Source organism: Capra hircus, chromosome 16, assembly GCF_001704415.2.
Source record: "Capra hircus breed San Clemente chromosome 16, ASM170441v1, whole genome shotgun sequence".
In the NCBI taxonomy this organism is placed as follows: Eukaryota; Metazoa; Chordata; class Mammalia; order Artiodactyla; family Bovidae; genus Capra; species Capra hircus.
The window spans coordinates 150,886-176,975 of NC_030823.1; the positions used below are offsets into that span (position 1 = coordinate 150,886).

Consider the following 26,090-nt stretch of genomic DNA (forward strand, 5'->3'; position numbering starts at 1 on the left):
AGGGCCGCGGGGGCCTCCTGTGAGGCTGGGACTGTGGCAGGAGGGCCCAGGGGGCCTGTGAGGCTGGGACTGTGGAGGGAGGGCCGCGGGGGCCTGTGCGGCTGGGACTGTGGACGGAGGGCCGCGGGGGCCTCCTGTGAGGCTGGGACTGTGGCAGGAGGGCCCAGGGGGCCAGTGAGGCTGGGACTGTGGACGGAGGGCCGCGGGGGCCTCCTGTGAGGCTGGGACTGTGGCAGGAGGGCCCAGGGGGCCAGTGAGGCTGGGACTGTGGCGGGAGGGCTGCGGGGGCCTGTGAGGCTGGGACTGTGGCGGGAGGGCCCAGGGGGCCAGTGAGGCTGGGATTGTGGACGGAGGGCCGCGGGGGCCTCCTGTGAGGCTGGGATTGTGGCAGGAGGGCCCAGGGGGCCAGTGAGGCTGGAACTGTGGAGGGAGGCCGCGGGGGCCTCCTGTGAGGCCTCGACTGTGGAGGGAGGGCCGCGGGGGCCAGTGAGGCTGGGACTGTGGAGGGAGGGCCCAGGGGGCCTCCTGTGAGGCTGGGACTGTGGCGGGAGGGCCCAGGGGGCCAGTGAGGCTGGAACTGTGGAGGGAGGGCCTCGGGGGCCTGTGCGGCTGGGACTGTGGCGGGAGGGCCCAGGGGGCCAGTGAGGCTGGGACTGTGGACGGAGGGCCGCGGGGGCCTGTGAGGCTGGGACTGTGGCGGGAGGGCCGCGGGGGCCTGTGAGGCTGGGATTGTGGAGGGAGGGCCGCGGGGGCCTGTGAGGCTGGGACTGTGGAGGGAGGGCCGCGGGGGCCTGTGAGGCTGGGACTGTGGAGGGAGGGCCGCGGGGGCCTGTGAGGCTGGGACTGTGGAGGGAGGGCCGCGGGGGCCTGTGAGGCTGGGACTGTGGAGGGAGGGCCGCGGGGGCCTGTGCGGCTGGGACTGTGGCGGGAGGGCCCAGGGGGCCTGTGAGGCTGGGACTGTGGCGGGAGGGCCCAGGGGGCCAGTGAGGCTGGGACTGTGGAGGGAGGGCCGCGGGGGCCTCCTGTGAGGCTGGGACTGTGGAGGGAGGGCCGCGGGGGCCTGTGAGGCTGGGACTGTGGAGGGAGGGCCGCGGGGGCCTGTGCGGCTGGGACTGTGGCGGGAGGGCCGCGGGGGCCTGTGAGGCTGGGACTGTGGCGGGAGGGCCCACGGGGCCAGTGAGGCTGGGACTGTGGAGGGAGGGCTGCGGGCCTCCTGTGAGGCTGGGACTGTGGAGGGAGGGCCCAGGGGGCCAGTGAGGCTAGGACTGTGGAGGTGGTGCCGCTGGGGCCAGTGAGGCTGGGATTGTGGAGGGAGGGCCGCGGGGGCCTGTGAGGCTGGGAATGTTGAGGGAAGGCCGCAGGGGCCTCCTGTGAGGCTGGGACTGTGGAGGTGGTGCCGCGGGGGCCTCCTGTGAGGCTGGGACTATGGAGGGAGGGCCGCAGGGGCCTGTGAGGCTGGAACTGTGGAGGGAGGCCGCGGGGGCCTCCTGTGAGGCCTCGACTGTGGAGGGAGGGCTGCGGGGGCCTGTGAGGCTGGGACTGTGGAGGGAGGGCCGCGGGGCCTCCTATGAGGATGGGACTGTGGAGGGAGGGCCACGGGGCCTCCTGTGAGGCTGGGGTTATGGCGAGAGGGCCGCGGGGCCTCCTGTGAGGCTGTGGTTATGGCGGGAGGGCAGCGGGGGCCTGTGAGTCTGGGACTGGGGAGGGAGGGCTCCGGGGGCCTCCTGTGAGGCTGATACTGTGGAGGGAGTACCGCGGGGCCTCCTGTGAGGCTGGGTTTATGGCAGGAGGGCCGCGGTGGCCTTTGAGGCTGGGACTGTGGAGGGAGGGCTCCAGGGGCCACCTGTGAGGCTTGGGTTGTGGCGCGAGGGCCGCGGGGGCCTGTGAGGCTGGCAGTGTGTAGTGAGGGCCGCGGGGTCCCCCTTGAGGCTGTGACTGTGGAGGGAGGGCCACAGGGCCTCCTGTGATGCTGAGATTGTGGAGGGAGGGCTGCGGGGACCTCCTGTGAGGCTAGGACTGTGGAGGGAGGGCTGCGGGGACCTCCTGTGAGGCTGGGACTGTGGAGGGAGGGCTGCGGGGCCCTCCTGTGAGCCTGGGACTGTGGAGGGAGGGCCGTGGGGACCTGCTGTGAGGCTGGGACTGTGGCAGGAGGGCTGCAGTGGCCTGTGAGGCTGGGACTGTGTAGGGAGGTCCGCAGGGGCCTGTGAGGCTGGGAATGTGGAGGGAGGGCCACGTCGTCCTCCTGTGAGGCTGGCACTGTGGAGGGAGGGCCATGGAGGCCTCCTGTGAGGCTGGGACTGTGGAGGGAGGGCTGCAGGGACCTCCTGTGAGGCTGGGACTGTGGAGGGAGGGCTGCGGGGACCTCCTGTGAGGCTGGGACTGTGGAGGCAGGGCCATGGAGGCCTCCTGTGAGGCTGGGACTGTGGAGGCAGGGCCATGGAGGCCTCCTGTGAGGCTGGGACTGTGGAGGCAGGGCCGCGGGGGCCTCCTGTGAGGCTGGGACTGTGGAGGGAGGGCTGCGGGGACCTCCTGTGAGGCTGGGACTGTGGAGGCAGGGCCGCGGAGGCCTCCTGTGAGGCTGGGACTGTGGAGGCAGGGCCGCGGAGGCCTCCTGTGAGGCTGGGACTGTGGAGGCAGGGCCACGTCGTCCTCCTGTGAGGCTGGGACTGTGGAGGGAGGGCCACGTCGTCCTCCTGTGAGGCTGGGACTGTGGAGGGAGGGCCACGTCGTCCTCCTGTGAGGCTGGGACTGTGGAGGGAGGGCCGCGGGGGCCTCCTGTGAGGCTGGGACTGTGGAGGGAGGGCTGCGGGGACCTCCTGTGAGGCTGGGACTGTGGAGGCAGGGCCACGTTGTCCTCCTGTGAGGCTGGGACTGTGGAGGCAGGGCCACGTCGTCCTCCTGTGAGGCTGGGACTGTGGAGGGAGGGCCGCGGGGGCCTCCTGTGAGGCTGGGACTGTGGAGGGAGGGCCACGGGGGCCTCCTGTGAGGCTGGGACTGTGGAGGGAGGGCCACGGGGGCCTCCTGTGAGGCTGGGACTGTGGAGGGAGGGCTGCGGGGACTTCCTGTGAGGCTGGGACTGTGGAGGGAGGGCCACGTCGTCCTCCTGTGAGGCTGGGACTGTGGAGGCAGGGCCACGTCGTCCTCCTGTGAGGCTGGGACTGTGGAGGGAGGGCCACGGGGGCCTCCTGTGAGGCTGGGACTGTGGAGGGAGGGCTGCAGGGACCTCCTGTGAGGCTGGGACTGTGGAGGGAGGGCTGCGGGGACCTCCTGTGAGGCTGGGACTGTGGAGGGAGGGCTGCGGGGCCCTCCTGTGAGCCTGGGACTGTGGAGGGAGGGCCGTGGGGACCTGCTGTGAGGCTGGGACTGTGGCAGGAGGGCTGCAGTGGCCTGTGAGGCTGGGACTGTGTAGGGAGGTCCGCAGGGGCCTGTGAGGCTGGGAATGTGGAGGCAGGGCCACGTCGTCCTCCTGTGAGGCTGGCACTGTGGAGGGAGGGCCACGGAGGCCTCCTGTGAGGCTGGGACTGTGGAGGGAGGGCCACGGGGGCCTCCTGTGAGGCTGGGACTGTGGAGGCAGGGCCACAGAGGCCTCCTGTGAGGCTGGCACTGTGGAGGGAGGGCCGCGGGGGCCTCCTGTGAGGCTGGGACTGTGGAGGGAGGTCCGCAGGGGCCTGTGAGGCTGGGAATGTGGAGGGAGGGCCACGTTGTCCTCCTGTGAGGCTGGGACTGTGGAGGGAGGGCCACGTCGTCCTCCTTGGCGGACTGTGAGGCTGGGGACCTGTAGTGGAGGCAGTGGGCCGGCGGAGGCCTCCTGTGAGGCTGGGACTGTGGAGGCCAGGGCCGCTGGGGCCTCCTGCTGGGACTGGGCGTGGGACTTGTGGGAGGGAGGGCCGCGGGGACCTCCTGTGAGGCTGGGACTGTGGAGGCAGGGCCGCGGGGGCCTCCTGTGAGGCTGGGACTGTGGAGGGAGGGCTGCGGGGACCTCCTGTGAGGCTGGGACTGTGGAGGCAGGGCCGCGGAGGCCTCCTGTGAGGCTGGGACTGTGGAGGCAGGGCCGCGGAGGCCTCCTGTGAGGCTGGGACTGTGGAGGCAGGGCCGCGGGGGCCTCCTGTGAGGCTGGGACTGTGGAGGCAGGGCCACGTCGTCCTCCTGTGAGGCTGGGACTGTGGAGGGAGGGCCACGTCGTCCTCCTGTGAGGCTGGACTGTGAGGGAGGGCCGCGGGGGGGGCCTCCTGTGAGGCTGGGACTGTGGAGGGAGGGCTGCGGGGACCTCCTGTGAGGCTGGGACTGTGGAGGCAGGGCCACGTCGTCCTCCTGTGAGGCTGGGACTGTGGAGGCAGGGCCACGTCGTCCTCCTGTGAGGCTGGGACTGTGGAGGGAGGGCCGCGGGGGCCTCCTGTGAGGCTGGGACTGTTGAGGCAGGGCCACGTCGTCCTCCTGTGAGGCTGGCGACTGTGGAGGGGCAGGGGGCTGGAGGTGGGAGGGGGAGGGCCACGGGGGCCTCCTGTGAGGCTGGGACTGTGGAGGCAGGGCCACCGCCTCCTGTGAGGCGGGACGTGGAGGCAGGGCATGCGTCCTCCTGTGAGGCTGGGACTGTGGAGGGAGGGCTGCGGGACCTCCTGTGAGGCTGGGGACTGTGGAGCGAGGGCCACATCGTCCTCCTGTGAGGCTGGGACTGTGGAGGCAGGGCCACGTCGTCCTCCTGTGAGGCTGGGACTGTGGAGGGAGGGCCGCGGGGGCCTCCTGTGAGGCTGGGACTGTGGAGGGAGGGCCGCGGGGGCCTCCTGTGAGGCTGGGACTGTGGAGGGAGGGCCACGGGGGCCTCCTGTGAGGCTGGGACTGTGGAGGCAGGGCCACGTCGTCCTCCTGTGAGGCTGGGACTGTGGAGGAGGGCTGCAGGGACCTCCTGTGAGGCTGGGACTGTGGAGGAGGGCTGCGGGGACCTCCTGTGAGCGGGACTGTGGAGGCGAGGAGCATGCAGGGCCCTCACTGTGAGGCCTGGACTGGTGGGGGAGCCTGGGACCTGCTGTGAGGTGGGATGATGAGCAGAAGGCTGAATGGCCGCCTGTGACAGGCTGGCGACGCTCAGTTAGGGAGGTCGCGCATGGTGGCCCTGTGAGGCTGGAGAATGGTACTGTGGACAGCTGTTCGTGGTCAGGTTACTGGGGAGGGAACCAGAGCTGCGTGGAAATGCGGTAGGGTGGGGGCGAAGGGCCTCGGGGGAGCCCCACGAGCAGGTGGGATGGGGCTGCATCAGTGGGCTGTGCACAGAGAAGGCAAAGAGCAGCTAGGGGGTGGGGGTGGTGGTTTGGGAGATCGAGTGAGGCATGGCAAGGCGGCAGCTGAACTAGATTGGAGCCAGGTCTTTCCCCTGAGCGGCAGCTTTCTCCCATGGTCCTTGGAGGGGACAGCGTGGCCAGAGCTGGATTTGGAGTCAGGACGGTGAGAGGGAGGCTCCTTGGCTCACAGCTGTTCTCCCCCAGAACACGTTGATCCAAGAGCTGGAGACCTCCCAGCGACAGATTGAAGAGCAGCACCATCACAAGGTACCCAGTTGTTGGCCAGCTGTGCCAGCCTGGGAGGGCTGAGCTTGCTGTGCAGAAAGAAAACACCTGTGTTTCATGTAGCTGCTCTCAAACCCAGCACTGTGCTAGCCAGTTTGGTAGTCCATGTTCACATGTTACCCCACTAATCCTCACTAAAGGCTGTCACAGTGGATGTATCACCACCCACCTGTAAAGAAGAAACTGAGCCATAAGCTTAGGGCAGAGAGTGGGTAGCAGACAGACAGGGCCCAGTGACGGACTTGACATGATTGGATGGGGCTTCCCAGGTGACGCTTGTGGTAAAGAACCCACCTGCCAATGCAGGGGACATGAGACTGGTTCAGTCCCTGGGTGAAGATCCCCTGGAGAAGGGCACCCCACTCCAGGATTCTTATCTGGAGAATCCTATGGACAGAGGAGCCTGCCAGGCTATAGTCCATATGGTTGCAAAGAGTTGGACATGACTGAAGTAACTGAGCATGCATGCACACAAACCTGGTGAAGCTCTCGCTTTCTGGTGATCTGAGGAGGATTACCGCTGTGTGTGCCCCAGCAATGTCTGTGAGGTCTAGGAGTTCACTGCAGACCCCTCTGCTACCTGGCCTTATGTGCCATGCCTTTGTCAGCAGGGAGGGCTCAGCAGACCTGTTCTGCTCGAGTCCTTCCAAACAGAGCTCTCTTCTGGCCCTGCCCTACCAACCCTTCTACTCATTTTCCAGCTGGACCTCTTCTCTTCTGGTGTCATCTATGGTCTTGGCCTTGGGCCCCTGGGTTTGGACTTTGCAGTGCATTCTTCTGCTTCTCCCCAACTCTGCTGTTCTCTGTGTTCTTTTATCCCCTTTCTTCCCTTCCCTTGCCCCTATCCCTACTGTGTGTCTGCCTGGCACAGGGCCGCCTGTCTGAAGAGATTGAGAAACTGCGCCAAGAGGTGGACCAACTGAAGGGTCAAGGAGGACCATTTGTGGATGGCATCCACTCCAGGTATGCTCAGGAGGCCAGGCACGCTGGGATGGGGTCCTGGATGGCCCTGGATGGCCCTGGATGGACCCTGGGGGAGGAGACTTCCTCCCAACAAAAGACTGCTCAGGACCTCAGGGTCCTCCTCCTATTCAGGGTGGAACACTGAGGTTTAGAAAACTTGGTAAAGTCATTCAGCTTTCTTGGGCAGTTTAGAAGGGAGCACCTGTCCTCTGAGGGATGCTGAGAGCTAATAAACCGCAGTATGATTCTTCCCCACTGTCGTGGAACATAGGGCATGATTCCTGCTTCCTTGATAGAGGGCATGCTGTTGAGAGGGGTCTACTGAATTACATGCCCACCTGTGTCCAATAGGGCCTGCTCATGGGGAGTATCTGGTTCACTCTGGTTCTTTTGAGATAACTTACTTAGGGCTCTGAACATAATGCTGGGATTAGGCCCATGTTTTAGGGGACTTCTGGGTTTTTATTCATATTTTCTGAAGCATTTGGTATTGAACTCAGACGTCAAGCCTGCACTCAGTTCTCTGCCCAGAGAGGCAGGGTGATGATTGAGGAGACTGAAATGGATGATGCTACTCAAGGTTCATGGCTTCTGGATATATTCTGTATAAACCAAAATGTCTTAGATCAGAACTCATAAGGTTCCCTATGGTCATGCTCTTGTTGTATCAGGGAGATAGGGATCAGTTTTTTTGAAGAGAGGTAAAAGTAAATGTGTGTATATATATGTGCAGAGGGGCAGCATAGGACATATTAGGAAAAGATGTTGACGAGAAGTCTGTAGGTTTCTAGGGTGGTAGACACTTGGGTATCAATTTCAAGTTTATTAGGAATTATTGCATAGAAGTATGGAGAGAAGCATCTTCCCAGGTGGCACAGTGGGTAAAGAATCAGCCTGCCAATGCGGGAGATGCAAGTTCGATTCCTGGGTCTAGAAGATCCCCTGGAGAAAGAAATGGCAACCCAATCCAGTGTTCTTGCCTGGAAAATTCTATGGACAGTGGAGCCTGGTAGGCTACAGTCCATGGGGTCACAAAGAGTTGGACACGACTGTGCTACAGAGCACATATGGAGAGAAGCAGAGAATAGAGATAGGAAATGGTAGTTGGAATTCCTCCTACTCCTCCGTTCCTGTAGGATGCTCAGAAGGGACCAACCCCCTACCCCAAGCAAAAAGACATAGCCCGGAGCACACCAAGCTATTTGGCATTGCTTTCCTTAGTGACTGAGGATTCTTGGCTTTGGCTATAGAAGTACTGACCCCATCGTAGACCTGGAACTGAGTTGCGGAGAAAAGTGGTGGTGGGGATAAGCAGGAACTCCCCTCTCCCTCCAGATACCTTGTGTACTGTTTGAAGGTTCTTCTTATATTAAATGAAAAGCTACCTGCCTAGAACTTACTCACCTGGATCATTCTCATTCTTGAAGCACCAGAGAATAAACCTAATCTCTTGTTTACATGGAAACCTTTAAATCATTTACAAAAGTCAGGTCTTTTTTTCCAAGCTGAAGATCCCTTAACTCTTTGGGGCCAGTGAGTATGAGCTGGGGCTGTCAGACCTCAGGGCTCACCTTTTCTCCCCCATCCACCACTCAAGGGCATACACGGGCAGTGCAACGGATGTGCGGTTCTCCATGAGCACAACTGCCCACGCATCTCAAGGTCTGCATCGTTGTTACTCAGCTCGGCGGGAACAGTCTGCCAAGGTGAGGGGGTGGAGAGTTGAGTGTGGATGGGTCTCCCCAGGGGAATTTGGGGTCAGTTCAGCCACGTGTCTGGCTCTGGTTTCACAGACAGCTGGTGTGTGGTGCACAACCTCCCCCTACCCTCCCCCATGTCAGTGACAGCTGCAGCCTCGGGGTTAAGGCCGTCATCAGCTACAACAGCTGTGTTTCGCCTTGACCTCCTGATAGGCAAGAGGTAGGGGCTGGTGGGTGGCCAGCCAGTCCCTGAGGCCCTGCTGAAGCCTGTGCACGTGTGCCTGGGTGTTTCAGTGGTGGGGGTGGGGGAAGTAGGGCCAAGATGGAATTGGCAAGTTCTCTGAAACAAAAGCTGTGGTTTATGGGGGAGGTGAGGGCGGGATAACAGATTAAAACTGACGCTTGGGATGGCTCCTGCAGTTTCCTGAGAAGCATGTAGTTTCTGTGGGGTCTGCCTAGGAAGCTGAGAGGAAACAGGAAAGATTAGGGGCAGAAAAGGACTGACTTCAGTCTTTTGGGGAAGTCTGATTCCTTCCTAGCCCCGTAATTGTTAACCATGCTCTGTCTTGAACGCAGGTTCCCTACATGCTCTAGGGCGCTAGAAGATAGAGGTAAAGAAGGAGGGAACTCTTATCTGATGGGGAAGGATTCATCTCCACCCTTAGGAAAACCCCTCTTTTTCTCTCTCCCCTCTCTTCTTGTCCTCCTCCTGTTTATAACAACACAGCAGCTGCCCAGGAGCTCAGTCTAAAGACTGCAGGAGTGAGAAAAGACCCCTGGGGGGTTTGGGACACAGAAGATAGGGTTAGAGATGGGCTCTTCCCTTTTCTTCCCCTGATCTCACTCTCCCAGCCCAGTTCTGTGCTCTTTGCACTTCTAGGCCTTTGTCTACCAAAGAGGTTCGTAGGATGATTTCTGAGAAGCTACCTCCTCTGAGGGTTCACCAGAGGGTTCTGTAATGTGCTGAAAGTCCGTGAGACACAAGACAGTTAGGCCTGCTTGGTTTTCTCTTGTTCTCTTTACCTTTTGTGTGCATAGAAATGGACAGACTTTACATAACACTCACTTGGTGCCAGACACTGTGCTAAGTGCCTTACATGCATTTCCTAATTTAATCCTCAGAGCTAACTATGAAGTAGATACTGTTACTGTTCCCGCTTTACAGATGAAGAAACTGAGGCACAGAGAGGTTAAACAGCTCTTTCATAGCTGGGACTTGGTGGAGCCAGCATTCAAAGGAAGGCAATTTCTGGAATCTGTTCCTAACTGTTCTGCTGTCTGCCTCCTTGAGGTTGGGTAGTGTTTCTTACTTTAACATACAAGTAAGTTATCCAGGAGTTTTGTTAAAAGGCAGATTCTGAATTAGTAGGTCTGGGATGGTACCTGAGATTTAGCGTTTCTAACAGCCTCCCCGGAGATGTCGGTGCTTCTGCTGTAGCTGGGGAGGGTCCTGCTCCTCAGCTCTCAGTGCATCTTACCCACCTCTCTATCCTTCTCTGCTAAGGACTGGGAGCCATCTCCACTGCCTGAGGTGCTGGTCCCGACAGCCACCCCTGCCTTTGACAGTGACCGTGAGAGCTCTGATGTGGATGAGGATGAACCAGGGGGTCTGCTGGGCTCCATGGACGTTGTCTCCCCCAGCAGCCACTCAGACGCCCAGACCCTGGCCATGATGCTGCAGGAGCAGCTGGATGCCATCAACGAGGAAATCAGGTTAGGGCAGGGGTGGAGGGCCTGGGAGGTTCCTTGAAGGACAGCGGCCCTTCGTGTTTGAGCACTGCAGGAGGGATTCTGTATGTGTTTGCTTGTCTCTTACAGCTGCACCTTGAGTGCCATCTAGGGACCCTGTGTGGGGATCAGGCAAGGTTCTGGCACAGCACTGACGTAGAGGGGCGGGACCTCAGCTTGACTTCTCAGGCTTCATTTTTTCTCCCGGGTCTTTGGAGGCTGTGTTCCTGACCTCCTACAGCTAAACACAACCACTTTTGTGTAGTGCCCACATACTGAGGCCAACTCAGGGTGAGATCTTTTGTCAGTCTTATCACAGTCACTGGAGGAGACAGCATTATTTCCATTTTACAGACAAGGAAACAAATCAGGCAGATTAAATGACTTGCCCAGAGCAGTGCACTAAGTGGCAGAGCCAGGATTCAAAGTCTTCTCAGCTCCGTGCACTGTGTCATGCCGCCCATCCCTAATGAAGCGTCAGACAGAAGCCGCTGGCAGGGAGTGTTATCAAGATCTGCACTTTACTCCATCTTTATAGAGAGTTTATTAATGTCTGCGGCAAATGGCAAAGGAAATTCCAAAGCAGAGAACATCCGCGCTTTACAGGGCTGTAGGGGTCATCTGGTTCAGTGGTTCCCACACTTTTGGATTTCACAGACAAGCTAAAAAGAAAATACTACATACACACACACACACACACACACACACACACACACAGAAGGGTACTAACATAGTACTGCCAACTTTCATTCTGCAAAATGAAATAATAAAGATAATTACCATTTCCTATCATAACCATTCTATCAAAGAAAGGATGTTTTAACATCCCTAAAGTTGGAAAGATATGCTCTGAGAATTAAGATAGGTCCTGCTTCTAAAGGATAGTTGACATCATTATATTTGTGTGTGTGTATGAGTGTGCATACACACATTTCTCTCTTGAGTGCCTCCCCCATACACATAACATTATCACTATTATTCTAATTTTTCTGTGGAACAGGGAACATTCCATCAGCGATCAGCATCAATTAAAGGTTCTGTGTTTGAGAACTACTGACTTAGACCTTCCTGACATTGGGTATATTTTTATAGTTTTATATAGTTTATAAAACTATAGTTTTATAGTTTCATATTCCACTGACGGACTTGCCTCCTTTCCTTGCAAACTGCTTTTGTTAAACTAGGGAGTTTTGTTACATTAGGCCAGTTAACCAGGCAGAAAATTGCTAAGCTGTAGTGGGATAGAACCAGCTGTGCTCACAAGGCCTTGTATGTCCCTGCAATGCCCCCAAACACTGGGATACACCTGAGCATCGCCTTGTACCCTGGGTCACTGGGTGGTGACTCAGGCAGTGCCCACACGTGCCTCCTGCTAGTCCTCTCTGGGCTAACAGTGAGGCCTGATTTTGCCTGCCTCCCAGGATGATCCAGGAAGAGAAGGAGTCCACAGAGCTCCGTGCTGAGGAGCTGGAAACTCGAGTGACTAGTGGCAGCATGGAGGCCCTAGACCTGACCCAGCTGCACAAACGAGGCTCCATCCCCACCTCTCTGACCGCCCTGTCCCTGGCCAGCGCATCCCCTCCACTCAGCGGCCGTGCCACACCTAAGCTTACCTCCCGCAGTGCTGCCCAGGACCTGGACCGGATGGGGGTCATGACCTTGGTGAGAGACTCGGAGCAGTTGATGAGCAACCTTGTCATCACTAGGCTCTGCTTCAGGCTTGACCGAGGGGGGTTGACTGCAGGGCTCACTCTCAGTTGGGGCACAGCATTTTCTTCTTATGATGTGTATAGACCTTGGCATGCCAGGTTACCAGCACAGCCTTCTGGGTTTGGAAAGAGCTACGTGGTTACTTTCTTGCCCTCTCCCCTTGGGTAATGCTTAAGAAATTCACCCAGCGCCCATACGTCTTTCTCTCTTTCAGAGGAAGCCCTGATTTATTTTTTTTCAAGCCGGTGTTTTGTGGGTTTGTTTTGCTGTGATATTCTCTTCAGGCCTGTATAAGGCGCTGAGTTCTATCTTCTCATCCTAAGACCACTGGGTTCCCCTTAGGGTAGATGTTCAAGCATCCAAAAGATGAGTCCAAGCTCACCTGTCACTCTCTCTTCCAGCCCAGTGACTTAAGAAAGCATAGGAGGAAGCTGCTGGTGAGTGCTGCCTGATGACCCAGGTACTAACAGGTTAATTTTCCCCCGCCTTTCCCTTTCAACTTCTCCCGCACGGGCCCTTGAGTCTGAGTCTGAACTCTGAGAGGCCCCGGCAGGGCCTCCCCTCTGCCGCTCTCCGCCCCTCCGCCTGTCTGGGCTGGGTCAGCAAGCCCCCGATCGCTCCCTCTACCCCCTGACGGCTCCACTGTCTGTTCAGTCACCAGTGTCTTGGGAAGAGAACCGAGAGGATAAAGCCACCATAAAATGTGAGACTTCTCCTCCTTCCTCACCCAGGACACTGCAGCTAGAAAAGCGTGGCCACCCAGCCCTGAGCCAGGAAGAAGGCAAGAGGTAAATGGAGCAGACCCCATCTCAAGCCTCTCCCTCCCCAAGTTTACCTCATCCCTCTCTGCTTCTGAACAGGCTGAATCTCACCTGTCCCAGGTGTCTGAACATCTCACTTCTCTTTGAAACACCATGAGAGAAGGACATTTCCATGTCTCTTTTGGTCCCATGCTCTGATCATGCCCCCTTACCCTTTCAACTCTGACACTTACTGTGAGTTCTTCCTGAAACCTAGCTCCTGTCTCTCATGCTGTAATTTAAGTCTGTTTCTTTTCACCCCACCCCGTCCTGGCTGTCATCCTGTAGTGCTTTGGAGGATCCAGGCAGCAACCCCAGCAGCAGCAACAGCAGCCAGGACTCCTTGCACAAGGGTGCCAAGCGCAAGGGCATCAAGTCATCCATCGGCCGCCTGTTTGGGAAGAAGGAGAAAGGCAGGCTGATCCAGCCAAGCCGGGATGGACCCACAGGCCATGGTCTCTGTCTAACCCTAGTAAATGGGTGTGAGTAGGGGAGAAGCAGGAGGGTGTCGTTGGATCCAGCCTTCTCTGCCAGGGACCAGCGGGGAGAAGCCACAGACACCGAGATTCCGCTCCAGAGAAGCAGTTTTCTCTCAGAGCTGTTTCACAGCTGGAAGGGCTGCTTCATGAGGTGGTAGTTCCTGCCATGAGAAGTGTCAGGCATCAGACGAATGGCTGTTTATTTGGTGTACTGTAGAAGGGCTTCCTGTATCAATTGTGAGGTTGGACCTCTGAGGTTTCTTCCAGTTTGGAGGTTTTCTAGTGTACTGTGCTCAGGACTTTCAGGAGAAATTTCTTGGGCTTTTTTTTCTCCTAGGAGAGTCACTTGTTAATTCCTAGTATATCTTGCCTCCAAGACTCAAAATATCCTAATGCCTAATCATAACTTGGTAGACACTGTAGTCAAGTAAGTACTTGGGCAAGGGTAGCATTATTAACACCTCTATGATAATATAAAGTTCCAGTGTGTGCTTGGCATGTGCTAGGTGCACCGTAAATGTTAGCTGTCTTCCTGTCCCTTCCCCTGTTTCTTCTTTCCTTTCTTCCTTTCCCTCCCTTCCTCCTTTTGTTGCCCTCATCTATCCAGTTATTTGCTCAACAGACATTTATTAACTACTGTAGTGAGCAAGGCTTCATAGAGCAGTAGTCATTCCTTCAAGGAGTTCAGTTTCTAATGAAAAAGAAAAAGATGATTCCAAAACAATATTAAGATAGCAATGTGCTTCTGGAACTCAGAGGTCAGTTATGAAGCAGTGGGAGTGATGAGAGTGACTTTCTCTGCTGGGCAACACCTGGGCAGAAGCTTGAAGGCTAAGTGGGAATTAGGCAAGAAGAAGCATTTGTGTGTGAGAGGGGGAGGGTGGGTATGAGAGTTTTGTACATAGTTGGATCTTGTCACAGTGGGGAGGGAAGGGTGTGGGAGAAACGGAAGAGGTGGGTTTAGATCCTGGGCTGGGGCTAGCTCATAAAGGCCTTGTAAAGTACATTATGGAGCCAGCCACAGACGGGAGGGGCCAGGGCTGAGAAGCTCTGGCAGTGCAAGAGGCATCTTGTGTTGAAGCCTTATGCTTTCCTACGTTCCCCACACCATGTTGGCACCTAAACCTAAAACAGCATTGCAGATTGAGTTCTGGATTACCCTCTGCCCCCTGTATACTTGTGAGGAGTGACTGGGACTGCAATGAATTCTACAGTGCTGCCCCTGCCATGAACTCTGGCATCAGTTCAGGAGATCCTTAAGACGACAGAGCCGTGCATGTTCCGTTTTGTGATTTGTGCAAGTGAGTGGCCCTGAGAAAGGGGCCCAGACACAACTGTCTGAGCATTCCTGTTTCTCCACCCCAGCCCAGGCCACGCTAATCCTGGCTGAGCCCAAAGCCCACTCTGGCTCTCCGAGTTTCCTTCGCAGCTTGGTCTGGAGGAGGGACAAGTTCTGCTAGGATTCTGCTGCTGTTAGGGTGGAACAACTTCTAGCCCTCTGGCTGGAAAACACGTAGAGAGCTGAGGCCCCCAGGGGAAGGCTCTTTGGGCTCGGGGTGACCCACTTGATGCCACTGTGGGACCGCCGGGTTGTAGGGATGTTGTGTGGAGGCTCCAGGAAGAATGGGTGGTCCCTCAGGCCCACAGGCTCCCCTATACTGAGGCGCGTCCTGCTGGTCTGCTCTCCAGTCCTGACCCAGGCCTTGGGAGAAGCGGAGGACCTAGCTGATATGCCGTCTCTTCCATTCTAGTTGTACTACTAACAGATTCTGAGCTCGGTCTGCAGGAGCCCATGGTGCCTGCCAAGCTGGGAACCCAGGCAGAAAAGGACCGGAGGCTGAAGAAGAAGTAAGAAGCACAGGCTAGGCTCTGCCAAGGTGGGATCCAGCCCTTCACTCACTTTCATCCCCCAGGACTGCCATGGGGCTGAGCTCAGGCAGTCAGAGCCCAGCAAGGCCCTTTCTGAACTGAGTTGGCCTGGTCTAAGTGGGGGCTGGGAGATTGTTCTTAGGATGACCTGAGCAAGAAGGAGACGGGTGCTTTGGGAGAAGGAGACAAGTGTGCTATGACCCAGCACCTGGGATCTCTGACAGAGCAAACTAAAATGTCTGTGTTTCAGGCCATGTGCAAACAACCTGAAAGCCCTCACCTCTGGGAATGGAGAGGTGTTGCTCCTCATGGCTTCGTGTTACACTGTTTCAGGCATAGCGCAAAGGTGGCAGTCCTGTGGTGAGGAGCTGGGGTAGTGAGAGTCCACGTCTTGGCAGAGCCCATGGTCCCTGAGAGTAAGCATGGTTGACAAAGAAAAAAGGACTAGTAAATCTGTTGTTGTTCTTCCCAAAAGACACCAGCTGCTTGAAGATGCCCGGAGAAAAGGAATGTCCTTTGCCCAGTGGGACGGCCCTACTGTGGTCTCCTGGCTAGAGGTAAACCTGGGCAAAGGGCGTCCAAGTCTACTCAGGTCTGGTGGGAAGGGTGCGTGAGAAAGGACAGGACTCCTTATGGAAAAGGGGTGGTATTTCTAAAATTTTCCCAGCATGTTTTTCCCCTGCGAAGTGCACAGTGCCATATCTAGCACTTAGCCAACACCTCCTTTCCCCAAACATGCATACCTGTTACTTTGGAGGACATAGTGGATGTTATATTCTGATGTCTCTCGTGTGGCTAAGTCTGGGAATTAATCATCACTGAGCCTTAGTGTTGGTAAAATCCCTTCACCTTCCCAGGCCTCAGAGTTTCCTGTTAAATGAGAAAAAGCATTTGGTGATGGTCATTTCCACATGTCTAAATTTGCTGTTCTGGGACCATGGATGAGGCCTGACCATTGCCTCTCAGTATTGAGTGAAGCCCAGATCTTGAGAAAGGGGCTGAATTTACCCTCTGTGCCTCGTATCTGCAGCTCTGGGTGGGGATGCCTGCTTGGTATGTGGCAGCCTGCCGGGCCAACGTCAAGAGTGGCGCCATCATGTCAGCCCTATCGGACACAGAGATCCAGCGAGAAATTGGCATCAGCAATGCCCTGCACCGGCTCAAGCTCCGGCTGGCCATCCAGGAGATGGTGTCGCTGACCAGCCCCTCTGCCCCGCCCACCTCCAGGACTGTGAGTGGCCTCTCCCTCACCTAGAATATTTTCAAAAGCCCCAGAATAGTGTCTGCAAAGTTTCCCATGGGTCATTGGGAAGATGGTAGCATTGAGTCCTGCCCCTTACTTCCTGTCCCCACAAAGGGTCCCACCTGGCCTCCAAGAGGTGGTAACACTGATTCAGCAGGATCTCAGCGGGTGTAATTCCCTGCCTCCCACATACTGCCCATGAGCTCCATCTCCCCAATTCTTCCTCTGCCAGGAATTCCAAATCTTTGGGCAGAGTTTGCAAACAGGGCCTTTGTGGGAAGCAGAGGGTATAGGGCATTTGTAAATTCTGGCCCTCCAACCTCTCCAGAAGAATGTAAACCTCTCCATAGAGGCCCAGAGGAAATCTTTCACTGTAGTCCATCTCTGTGATTGGGTTAGTCCTTATACCAGATTCACACCATTTATTCAGATTCATTCAGAAAACATTTGCTGAGTACTTCTGTGTGCCAGACACTGTGCTAAGCAGTGCAGACATGGTAATAAAAGAGAGCTGCTCAGAGCTAGAGTGCAGAATTCTGGGCTGGGCCTGTGATAGGACTTGGGGAAGGCAGCTCTGTCCTTGTCCTTGAGGCTCTCAGCCTGATAGGGAGCCTAGGCACCCCCACACAGGACCAGCTAGGTTTCTTCTCTGCCTGCAGTCTTCTGGGAATGTCTGGGTCACCCACGAAGAGATGGAAACTCTGGCAGCATCCACTAAAACAGTGAGTCAGGCACTGGGTCCTGGGTCTGGGGTTAGGACTGATGACTTGCATGAGGATGAGGGGAAGGTTATAGGAAGTCAAAGGGGGCTGCAGCTGATACAGTATAAGATTGGGATCCCTGCTGTTTGATGGAGTTCTGCTCTCGGAGTGGTAGGTTGGTGGGAAAGAAGTGAGAATGGAAACAGTTGGTGGGGGTGGGGGTGCATCCCAGGGGGCTCACAGGCTCACGCTAGGCTCCTGATGTACTGCAGAGAAGAGGAGGACTTGGGAAAATCTTGCCCGGCTACAGACATGAAGCCAGTCTTTGCCCTTGCACTGGATCCTTGGGGAAAGAACAGGGAAGGTGATGAGGACCTGGGAACTTGGCTGGCTATGATTCTGCCACACACACATTTGATCCCCTTTCACTGCAAATGCAGGCATGTGCACTAGCCTTCTGTGCTGAAACCATCCTAGCAAGTTTTCCCTAGTCACCCATCCCGCTGCTGGGGTGTCTGTTCTTTCTTCCCGATGGGGCCTTGGGTGGAGGCTGCCAGGTTTCTTGACTTTGCCTCTTTCCCCCGACATGCTGCACTTGTTCCCAGGACAGTGAGGAGGGCAGCTGGGCTCAGGTAAGACCCTGTCCCCTTGTTCAGAACCACCTCGCAGCAGTTTGGGGTGGTGTTCTCCCAGCAGGTTTGCTCCTGGAGGACTCTGAGCCCTGGTCTTTTAGGTCCCTCTGCACACGAATAGCCCTGGGCACAGGTTTTTTCCTCTGCTGAAGCCCTGCCTCCTTCCTTCCTCAGTCCCCTTTCGTTACCTCTGGTTTTTACCATGGCAGGTGAGGAGCCTTGGATGGCTGTGCCCCCAGCATGCCTGCCTCTTCCCCTCAGTTTGACAGCCTTCCCAGGAGTATTGAGATCATTTGTATGAATCCTCTTCCTCTTCCTGACCCTCTTGGGGGTACCCCTGGTGAGCTTAGCAAAGGGCTTTCATTCATTCACTTAGCAAGGATTTGTTGAACAGCTACTAGGTGTTAGGCCTTGCTCTACAGAAGTAAGCAAACTTAGCCCTCCTGGGGTTTATATTCTAGTGGAGAGATAGACAGTACATAAACAAATAAATGGACAGTGTCAGATAGATATGAGTGCCATGAATTAAAATGAAGCACAGAGCAGCACTGTTTATACTTACTGGGCAACTGCAGCAATAGTAGACTGGACTGATCAGTTACAGTCTATTGTCCCAGTAAAATACTATTCAGCAGAGGAAATAAATGACACACATATAATGTAACATGAAAACTGTAAGTCCCAAAAGATTTTCTATTAAAACTCTCAACCAAGCAAATGTAATTATATTATTTAAAGAAGTATGCATCAGTGACCATAAGAACCAATAAAACATTTTCTCAAGCAGGGGAATGATAGAAAACTCAGGAGAGGTGTTTCCTCTCGAGGGAGCAGGGCACAAGCTGGGGAAGACACAGGGATGGAGGCCGCAGTGGATGACATCCAGAGATGTTAACTTCATCTTTATGCTTCACAATGAACATATGCTGCATATATTTTATATGTATGAACTATTTTTTAAAAGATAAGATAAAATTTTCAGTTCTAAAAAAAATCAGATTAGGTGAAAAGAGTGATGGAGGGTTGCTGTTAAAATTCTTTCTAAGGGTAGATGGTCAGAGAGGTCCCTGCCTGCAAGACAGGAGGCAGTGACTAACTGGAGCAGGCCTCTCAGAACCAGACTGGGTCGGGGGTGGTGCACATGGTGTGTTGGGGGTGGGGAGGCAGCATACAAAGGACCTAGAGGATTTCTGGAGAGACCACCAAGCCTTAGAGAAGAGTGCTGGCTATTCAGGCACAGGTCACCTTACTTCATTTTTTTTACATCTTTAGTCAAACACAATCCCTTGTGAACCGTATGAAGATAGTTTCCAAGAAAGACTGGCTTTCTTAGCCACACTGCAGGTCCTCTATAACGCAGCCTGACCCGTGGACTCAGCAGGCTTGTGGCTGACTGGAAATCAGGAGGTTAAGTCGGCCTTACAACACCACAAATGCCTTTCAAGTGAATGGGAAGGAGTTCCTATTATCTGCTGCCTAGATACAAGCTTCTTTTCATTACTGTTGATAATTGATAAGTGAGTAGAAATACATCATTTCAGGGTTTAAAAAATCCCATTAAAAATCCCCACCTCCCACTTGACAAATCAGTATGTTACACTCAGACACTGTTCCCCAGCCTCTCAGTGAAAGTAAGCTGCAATTTTATTGAATTGCCATGGACGCCGGAGTAAGACTGCTCTCAACAACACGCTAGCGGCAACCTGCTGACGCTGCCTTTGCCCCCATCCTCCTCCATCTTGTTCCTCAGACCCTGGTCTATGGGGATATGAACCACGAGTGGATTGGGAACCAGTGGCTCCCCAGCCTGGGGCTCCCCCAGTACCGCAGCTACTTCATGGAGTGCCTCGTGGATGCTCGCATGCTGGATCACCTCACCAAGAAGGACCTGCGGGTCCACCTGAAGATGGTGGACAGCTCCCACCGGTGAGCCAGGCTGGAGCCCACGGCCGCCTCCCAGCACAGGTCTCCCCCAGTTCTGGGGGTCTGTCTCCAGGAATAGAGGTGCTTTTTCTTTACCAGTTTGGGATAGTGACAGATCTCCATTTAGGGAAAGTCAAATCTTTGTCTCCACTGCAATTTGAGGGTTTAGTCCTGAAAGGTGGTTGCTGAATGAAAAGACACCAGGATTCTTGGCCTCCAGAGGAGAATTCAATCCGGGGCCAGAGATGAGGCTTGAACGCTCAGAGCTTTTGTGTAATAAAAGTTTTATTAAAGTATAACAGAGATAGAGAAAGCTTCTGACATAGGCATCAGAAGGGGGCAGAAAGAGTACCCCCGTGCTAGTCTTCAGCTGGATGTTATATAGTCACTAGCGGTCTGTCAATGAAAGACAGGAATGTCTTAAAACTCAGAATGGCACCAGGCCCCTCATCCATAAGATGCATTTTGGGATAATCTCGGCACCAGATTATTCATCCCGGGCCATAAAACGATTGACTTGAATCTTGTAGAAGGGCAGATTGCCATACAAATAGTTTCGTTTACATAGATTAGGGGAACAATGTCTGAGTATAACATACTGGTTTGTCAAGTCCGTTCTGAGCCATTAGGCGAAACTGACTTGAAGACAGTCTGGGATAAATGCATAGTACATTAACATAGTTTAAGACAAATATTTCTATAAGAAAAATGCATTGGTTAACTCAAGGTTTGAGAATAGTTAACTTCAGGTGAAACCAGGTGTCATTATGGCAACACAGAATTTTAAGAGAAACCTCCTTTTAAATTTGTATAGAGAAGGGAAAAAAAAATCGCTGGTTTGTTTCCTCCTGCCACTTAAGAGAGATAAAACTGTCTTACACTTGAAACCTGTTTCCTCCATTGGGAGACCCCTGGCCTTCCTGCCTGTTACCCTCTCAATCCTCTCACCTCCAACTCTTAAGACACAGTCATTTCTTTTTAGCTTCACTGGGAAAAAATTTCCTCATAGATATGAATTTTATTTCTTGTCACTGGGCTTGCTGAATTCCCTACATGTATCCAGAGAAGACTCATACTGAACCCAGCATCTATTTTAGGTGCCTAATTCCTTACAAGATCAGAGGAAAGTTCTATCTGGATTCTTGCTCTGCTAATATCCCAGATCTGAGCCTCTCAGCTTTAAACATACATCCTTTTTGTACAGGAAGTTGTCCAGTGTCCTTCTCTTTGTTGGCAGATCTTCTGTGCAAAAATGTCTGCAGTGGAGGTCGCCAACCGGTAGCCTGAGGGCGGAATTTGCCTCACTAATGCGTTTTGTTTGGCCTACATTGTATTTTTAAAATTGTGACTTTAGTTGCCAACATTTAAACATTAGGAAATATTACACAGAATTCTGGATGTCTGGCTTCTCTTGAAAAACAGGATCATGGAAACAACCAGCTAAAGCTAGGGAGGCAGCCCTTCTAAAACATAGGTATTCCCCAGGTCCTCCCAGCCCCTCCAGCCTGCTTCACTCATTTGAAATATATGCTTGACCCCAGCTGGCATTTGGGTGAGAGAGTAAAGTGGGTGGTAATAGTTCCAGGAGTTTATAGTTTTTAGGAAGTCCTTTTTAACATTCAGCTTCACATCATACCAGCTATCTGAGCCAGGTCTTTTGCCTTGAGTGGTTAATGTGTCAAAGGTTACAGCTGAGAGTGTGTGGCTTTTCAAAGTTCTATTTGGAGTCTGCAGGTGTCCCTTGGTCTCTCCAACTCATAAAGAACAAATTTTATTTGGAAGAGATTAGTTAGCCTCCATATTTTTATGGGTGAGGAAACTGAGGGATAGGAAGGAGTAGCAGCCCAGGGTCCCTCAGGGATACCATCAGAATGCAAGTTTCCCGACACAAACCGTGCCACCATGCCGGAGAGCCTCCCGTGCTGGAACCCTTAGCTGTGTCTGCCCTCCCCCCCACCGCTAGGGCTGAAAGGCACTCTTTTGTCTCTGTCAGTCTGGGAGGCTGCCAGAGCTAGCTGCACCTGTCCTCGCTGAGTGATTGATGGGGCTGGGGAGAGAAGGGCCATTGCCCACCAAGCTGAGATGTGCCTCGGCTGCTTCAGGATCTGGTAGGCCAGCCCTGCCCAGCATTATGGAAGCCTTCCTCTGACCCTTTGCCCAGGTCCCAGGAGAGAGACTCAGCCTATACTCATGGTTCCAGATGCAGCCCCAAATCGTCAGTACTTCAGAGTTAATGAAGCATTTCTGCATTCCTTATTACCTCAATTATGTCTGTAACTGCTTTCATTCCACTTAGTAGTTCATAAGCATATTCTCATCTTTAAAAAATGTTTTTTAAGTTATAATTTTTTAACAGTGAGGAAGGGATATTTAAAAACTTCTTTCACAGATGGAGAAAACAAGTCCAATGGAGACTGAGTGTCACCAGGCCTCAAGTCAAGTGGCTGCAGAATGGGGCCAACATTCTTTCTCGACACCTCACTGAGAGTGCTTTTCCTTAGACCATAGTATTCTATTGAGCAGGTTTCCGTGAGAGTCTCCGATTTTGATATGAGAACAAACACACACAATAATCAGCAATGTCCTCCTAAGAGTGGTACCATTACTGAGTGCCTCTTATATTTCAGGGGCTGGGCTAAACCCTCTCATACAGGATCACTTTTAATGCTCACGGTGATTCTGCAGGAAAGGCACTACCCCCGTTTCACATGCCAAGTGCCACTCAGCTGGAGAGTGGCACAGCTGGCATTCAGACCCAGACTGATCTGACGTTAAGGGCTTTATATTTCTGCTGTACCATACAACAGCTTTTTGAAAGTCATAGGAACTGTATTGAAATTTTAGGAAGATTGCAGTTAGACAGGCATTTCCAGTTAGGTCTGTGTGCATCTGCCCTCCTTCTAGGGGACCAAAAGGCTTAAAGGTCATGAGCCAGAAAACAGTTCCTAGAAATGGTGTCTCTGATCTATAAGGGATTTTTTTCTAGGCATATGGGCTACCTGGATAGAACTGAGGTAAGAAAAGTAGGGAGCAGTCCAGCATAATTTAATCTCACACAGCAATGACCTCTATAGTCAAAAGTAGTTGAAGTTGGGAGAGACCTTCTATTCTATTCCTCCACTTTATAGATGATAAAATCCAGAGAGGCTGAATGGCAGAGTAGTGTTCAAGTTTAAAGAACACTACAAGGAAAGCTGCTCAAGGTGGAATGAGCTGCATTGAGAGGTAGTGAGTTCCCTGTCACCAGAAGTGTTAAGGCACAGGTGTTCATAATACTCACAAGGTTGTTAAAGAGATGACTCTTGCATTAGGTTGGAACTCGGACTGATAGCCTGCGGGGTCCCTTCTACAGTCTTTGGGTTTTGGCCTGGCTTAGTCATTTTTTACTGAATACATACTATGCACCTGGTACAGTTTAAAGTACTTTAATAGTTTATGCAAATTATTTCATGTAATCCATTTAGCATTTATGATGTTTACATTTATGGACTGTGTCAAGCACCATTCTAGGAATTTAAGATACATCAGTGAACAAAACAAAGCTTCCAGTTACATTGTAAGTGGGAGACATAGCAAGGAATTATAAATATGCAGAATGTTAATAGATAAAAGGTGGTAGGAAAAAAATTAGATCAGAGTAAGGTGGATTGGGAATATGGGCTGGGGGTGATGCTGGTGATGTTGCAGTTTTAAATCAGGTGGACAAGGTAACAACTACTCAACTTGAAATACATTTGAGCCAAAGCTTAAAGGAGACAGGAGGGTGACCCATGTAGCAGTCTAAGGGGGAGGGATGTCACAGTCAGAAGGAGCAGCCACTGCAAATGCCCCAAGGCACAGAGGCCAAGCATGTCTGCCATGTCTGGGGAACAGCGGGGCTGTCAGTATAGGGGCAGGCCATGCCATGGGCCATTTTAGGGACTCAATGAAATGGGCACACAAAAGAGTATCTGTAGGGGTGTTTGTCATTTCAGACCCTGGAGAGGGAAGGACATGTTGCTATCATTCAAAGAAGTTTCCTTCATCAGTCGAGCCCACACTCTGGCTTAGAGGGAAGATGGGTAGGGTAGGCAGAGAGAGGGAAGTAACCCTTGAATGGATCATGTCTAAGCCCTGGGGAAGGCGGAGAAGGAGCAGGCTGGGATGCTGTTTGTCCTGGAGGATGTAGGTCTTGATGTGCTGTGACTGGTGCTGGATATGGGGCAGATGAGGTTGAAATGCAACCCCACTGAGGCTCTGGCTCAGGGGGGCTGTGTGCCTGCAGAACCAGTCTTCAGTATGGCATCATGTGCCTGAAGAGGCTGAATTATGACCGGAAGGAGCTGGAGAAGCGGCGGGAGGAAAGCCAGCATGAGATCAAGGGTAAGCCTATCGGACTCGATGGAGCCGCCTCTGAGGGTTGTGGAAACAGCCTGGGGGGACAAGGGCCTACACGGACCTGGCCTCTGGCTGAGGGAAGACAGGAGAGGCATCCTGTGCCACAGCGGAGATCCAAATCTGAGGGAGAAGGCAGAGCCTGTAGGGAGGCACAGGCTCTGCCCAGAGGATGCTGCCATCTGTTGGAGAAGAAACAGCCCCCGCCCCACACACAAGACAGGACCACCAACCAGACAAATGCAAGGATGTGAGAAAGTGCTCAGAAAACTTGGTGCTGTGGGTGGGGTTTGACCAGAAAGAAAGGCAAGTCTTAGGAGAGACCTTGAAGGTAGAAAGACTAAGAAAAGGCCCATGCCTGCTTAGAGACAGGGGATGCCTGATACAGGGCCTCTGGGGAGAAAGCCTATTGGCCTGAACCTGCAGGCTGACAAGAATGGAGTAGTATGGGCTGGTTCTCCAAGAGCTCAGGTACCAGGGAAGACAGAAGATGTGGAAAGTTAAGGGGGGTGGGAGTGGGTAGGAGCCGATACAGACAGGGGAGACTGGGGATCTGGGTCCAGGGACCTCCATTTCTGTCCCTGGAGAGGCCTTGGCCACACCTGTCTCTGCTGCTTTTCTGCCCCCACCCTCCAGATGTGCTAGTCTGGACCAATGACCAGGTAGTTCATTGGGTCCAGTCTATTGGGCTCCGGGACTACGCAGGAAACCTCCATGAGAGTGGTGTGCATGGCGCTTTGCTGGCCCTGGATGAGAACTTCGACCACAACACACTGGCCCTGGTTCTCCAGATACCCACACAAAATACCCAGGTGGGCATCCTTGTCATCAGTCTCAATCTCGGCCTCCCTTTCTCTTGCTTTCTCTCCCTCTGATATGCATAGGTTTATGGATTGGCGGGAGGCCTGTCCTACAGGGGATCACAAATGTCCTCAAACCACCAAGTGGTCCTTGTGCATAACCAAGTTCCCTAGGAAACAAGTGTTCCTCACAAACAGAACACGCTCAACACAGGCCTGGTGCCACCGCAGTGGGCACCTCCATCTCCTCCCAGCCACACCATTGCAGTTGAGACTTTCCTCAAGTTGCTTTTCTGACCTGGCTATTCATAGAGGAAAATGAATAACCCTAGCCCTAGGGCCCAAAAGGACCAGAGAACCTGTATCTCCTTTGTTTCCCATCCTAGGGATCTGCTCCTGGGTCCGTAGGTTTAAGAAAGCTAAATATACCAAATAACACAGCCCAGAGCTGCTCCATGCCAAGGCTTTGTCTCCTTGTCAACAGCTCAAAAGATTAGACATCTCCTTCCATTACATTTCATATTTATTATGGAGCTATCATCTAAGAATATATCTAAATTCTCTTGAACTTACTTATGTTTGACCTTTTTAACTTCCTGTGGATAATGGACTCTAGAATTACTACCTGTTGTGTAAAGTACTTCCTGATCTTATTTCTCCTAAATGTAATTCACGTTGGGCTCCCCCTGGGGAGGACAACTGTCTCATCCTATTGTCTGTGATTTGGTACAGATGTTTGTTTTTGACTAGTTCTACTTTCTGTCATTTCATAAACCCTGATTGTGCTACCTCTGGGTCTGAGGCTTTGTCTTTCCAGACAGAGTGGTCTTAATTCTTTTAGCCTTTCTCATATAGAGTTGTTTCCATGCCCTGATCATTTTAGCTACCCTTGTCTGGACTGTTTGCAGCTGTCATATATCTTCTGAAATTCAACCACCAGAGCTGCACAAGCTATTCTGGGAACAGACAAGTTTTTGCTTGTGCAAGGTAGTGTTGAATTGTCTCGTAATTTTGGTGGTGTGTTGGCCTTTTAGGGGTGATGGCAGCACACAAGCCCAGGGTGTCCTGTAGTCTCTTTACAGTGACCCATCCCCACCAGTCCGAATGGATCACACAGATTCCCCTTGTTCTCTAGGAAGAGCTGAGATTTCCCCACAAAATGCAATATCTCTATGATTGTCCACCTCCAGCCTCATTGGTCACCTTCTTGCCCACTTACACAGCTTCATAGTCATTTTTCACTACCCAGGGGAACAGTGTCATCTGGATACTTGAAAATTAACTGTGCATCTCCTTTTTGATCGTTTATAAAAATATGTTCCCATTACCAACAAAGACCATCCTCACAGAATTCTATGGTTAGTATTTTCTACTCAGAAATGGGCTTGTTTTATCTTGTTTCCTGTCTCTACATACATCCAGTTTTTGTGGATAGCAGTACATCTGTAAACAGTGGCAGGGCTACCCCTCTGTTGCTCTCTAACCATTCTTGTTTTTCTGACCGATTCATTTAGCTTAGCTATTAAGGGAAGTAGGATCTGATCCAATATGGAATCCTTCCTAAAAATGGTTAAAAATACCTGGTGGCAATTTTGAAAACTTCCTTG

At 53.4% G+C, this 26,090-nt stretch overlaps 1 protein-coding gene across 1 annotated transcript in view; it reads left to right on the plus strand.

The window, feature by feature from the left end:
- The window catches only part of PPFIA4 (PTPRF interacting protein alpha 4), a 58,071-nt gene that overhangs the window by 24,744 nt on the left and 7,237 nt on the right, over window positions 1-26,090 (plus strand). The window contains exons 11-26 of the mRNA XM_018059994.1: window positions 5,420-5,543; window positions 6,433-6,524; window positions 8,122-8,230; window positions 9,729-9,937; window positions 11,374-11,614; window positions 12,064-12,099; window positions 12,317-12,450; window positions 12,751-12,917; window positions 14,693-14,789; window positions 15,286-15,367; window positions 15,841-16,041; window positions 16,713-16,775; window positions 17,360-17,386; window positions 19,137-19,312; window positions 23,574-23,671; window positions 24,320-24,495. Coding sequence (XP_017915483.1) covers window positions 5,420-5,543; window positions 6,433-6,524; window positions 8,122-8,230; window positions 9,729-9,937; window positions 11,374-11,614; window positions 12,064-12,099; window positions 12,317-12,450; window positions 12,751-12,917; window positions 14,693-14,789; window positions 15,286-15,367; window positions 15,841-16,041; window positions 16,713-16,775; window positions 17,360-17,386; window positions 19,137-19,312; window positions 23,574-23,671; window positions 24,320-24,495 — 2,032 coding nt within the window. The remainder of the gene's footprint in view (window positions 1-5,419; window positions 5,544-6,432; window positions 6,525-8,121; window positions 8,231-9,728; window positions 9,938-11,373; window positions 11,615-12,063; window positions 12,100-12,316; window positions 12,451-12,750; window positions 12,918-14,692; window positions 14,790-15,285; window positions 15,368-15,840; window positions 16,042-16,712; window positions 16,776-17,359; window positions 17,387-19,136; window positions 19,313-23,573; window positions 23,672-24,319; window positions 24,496-26,090) is intronic.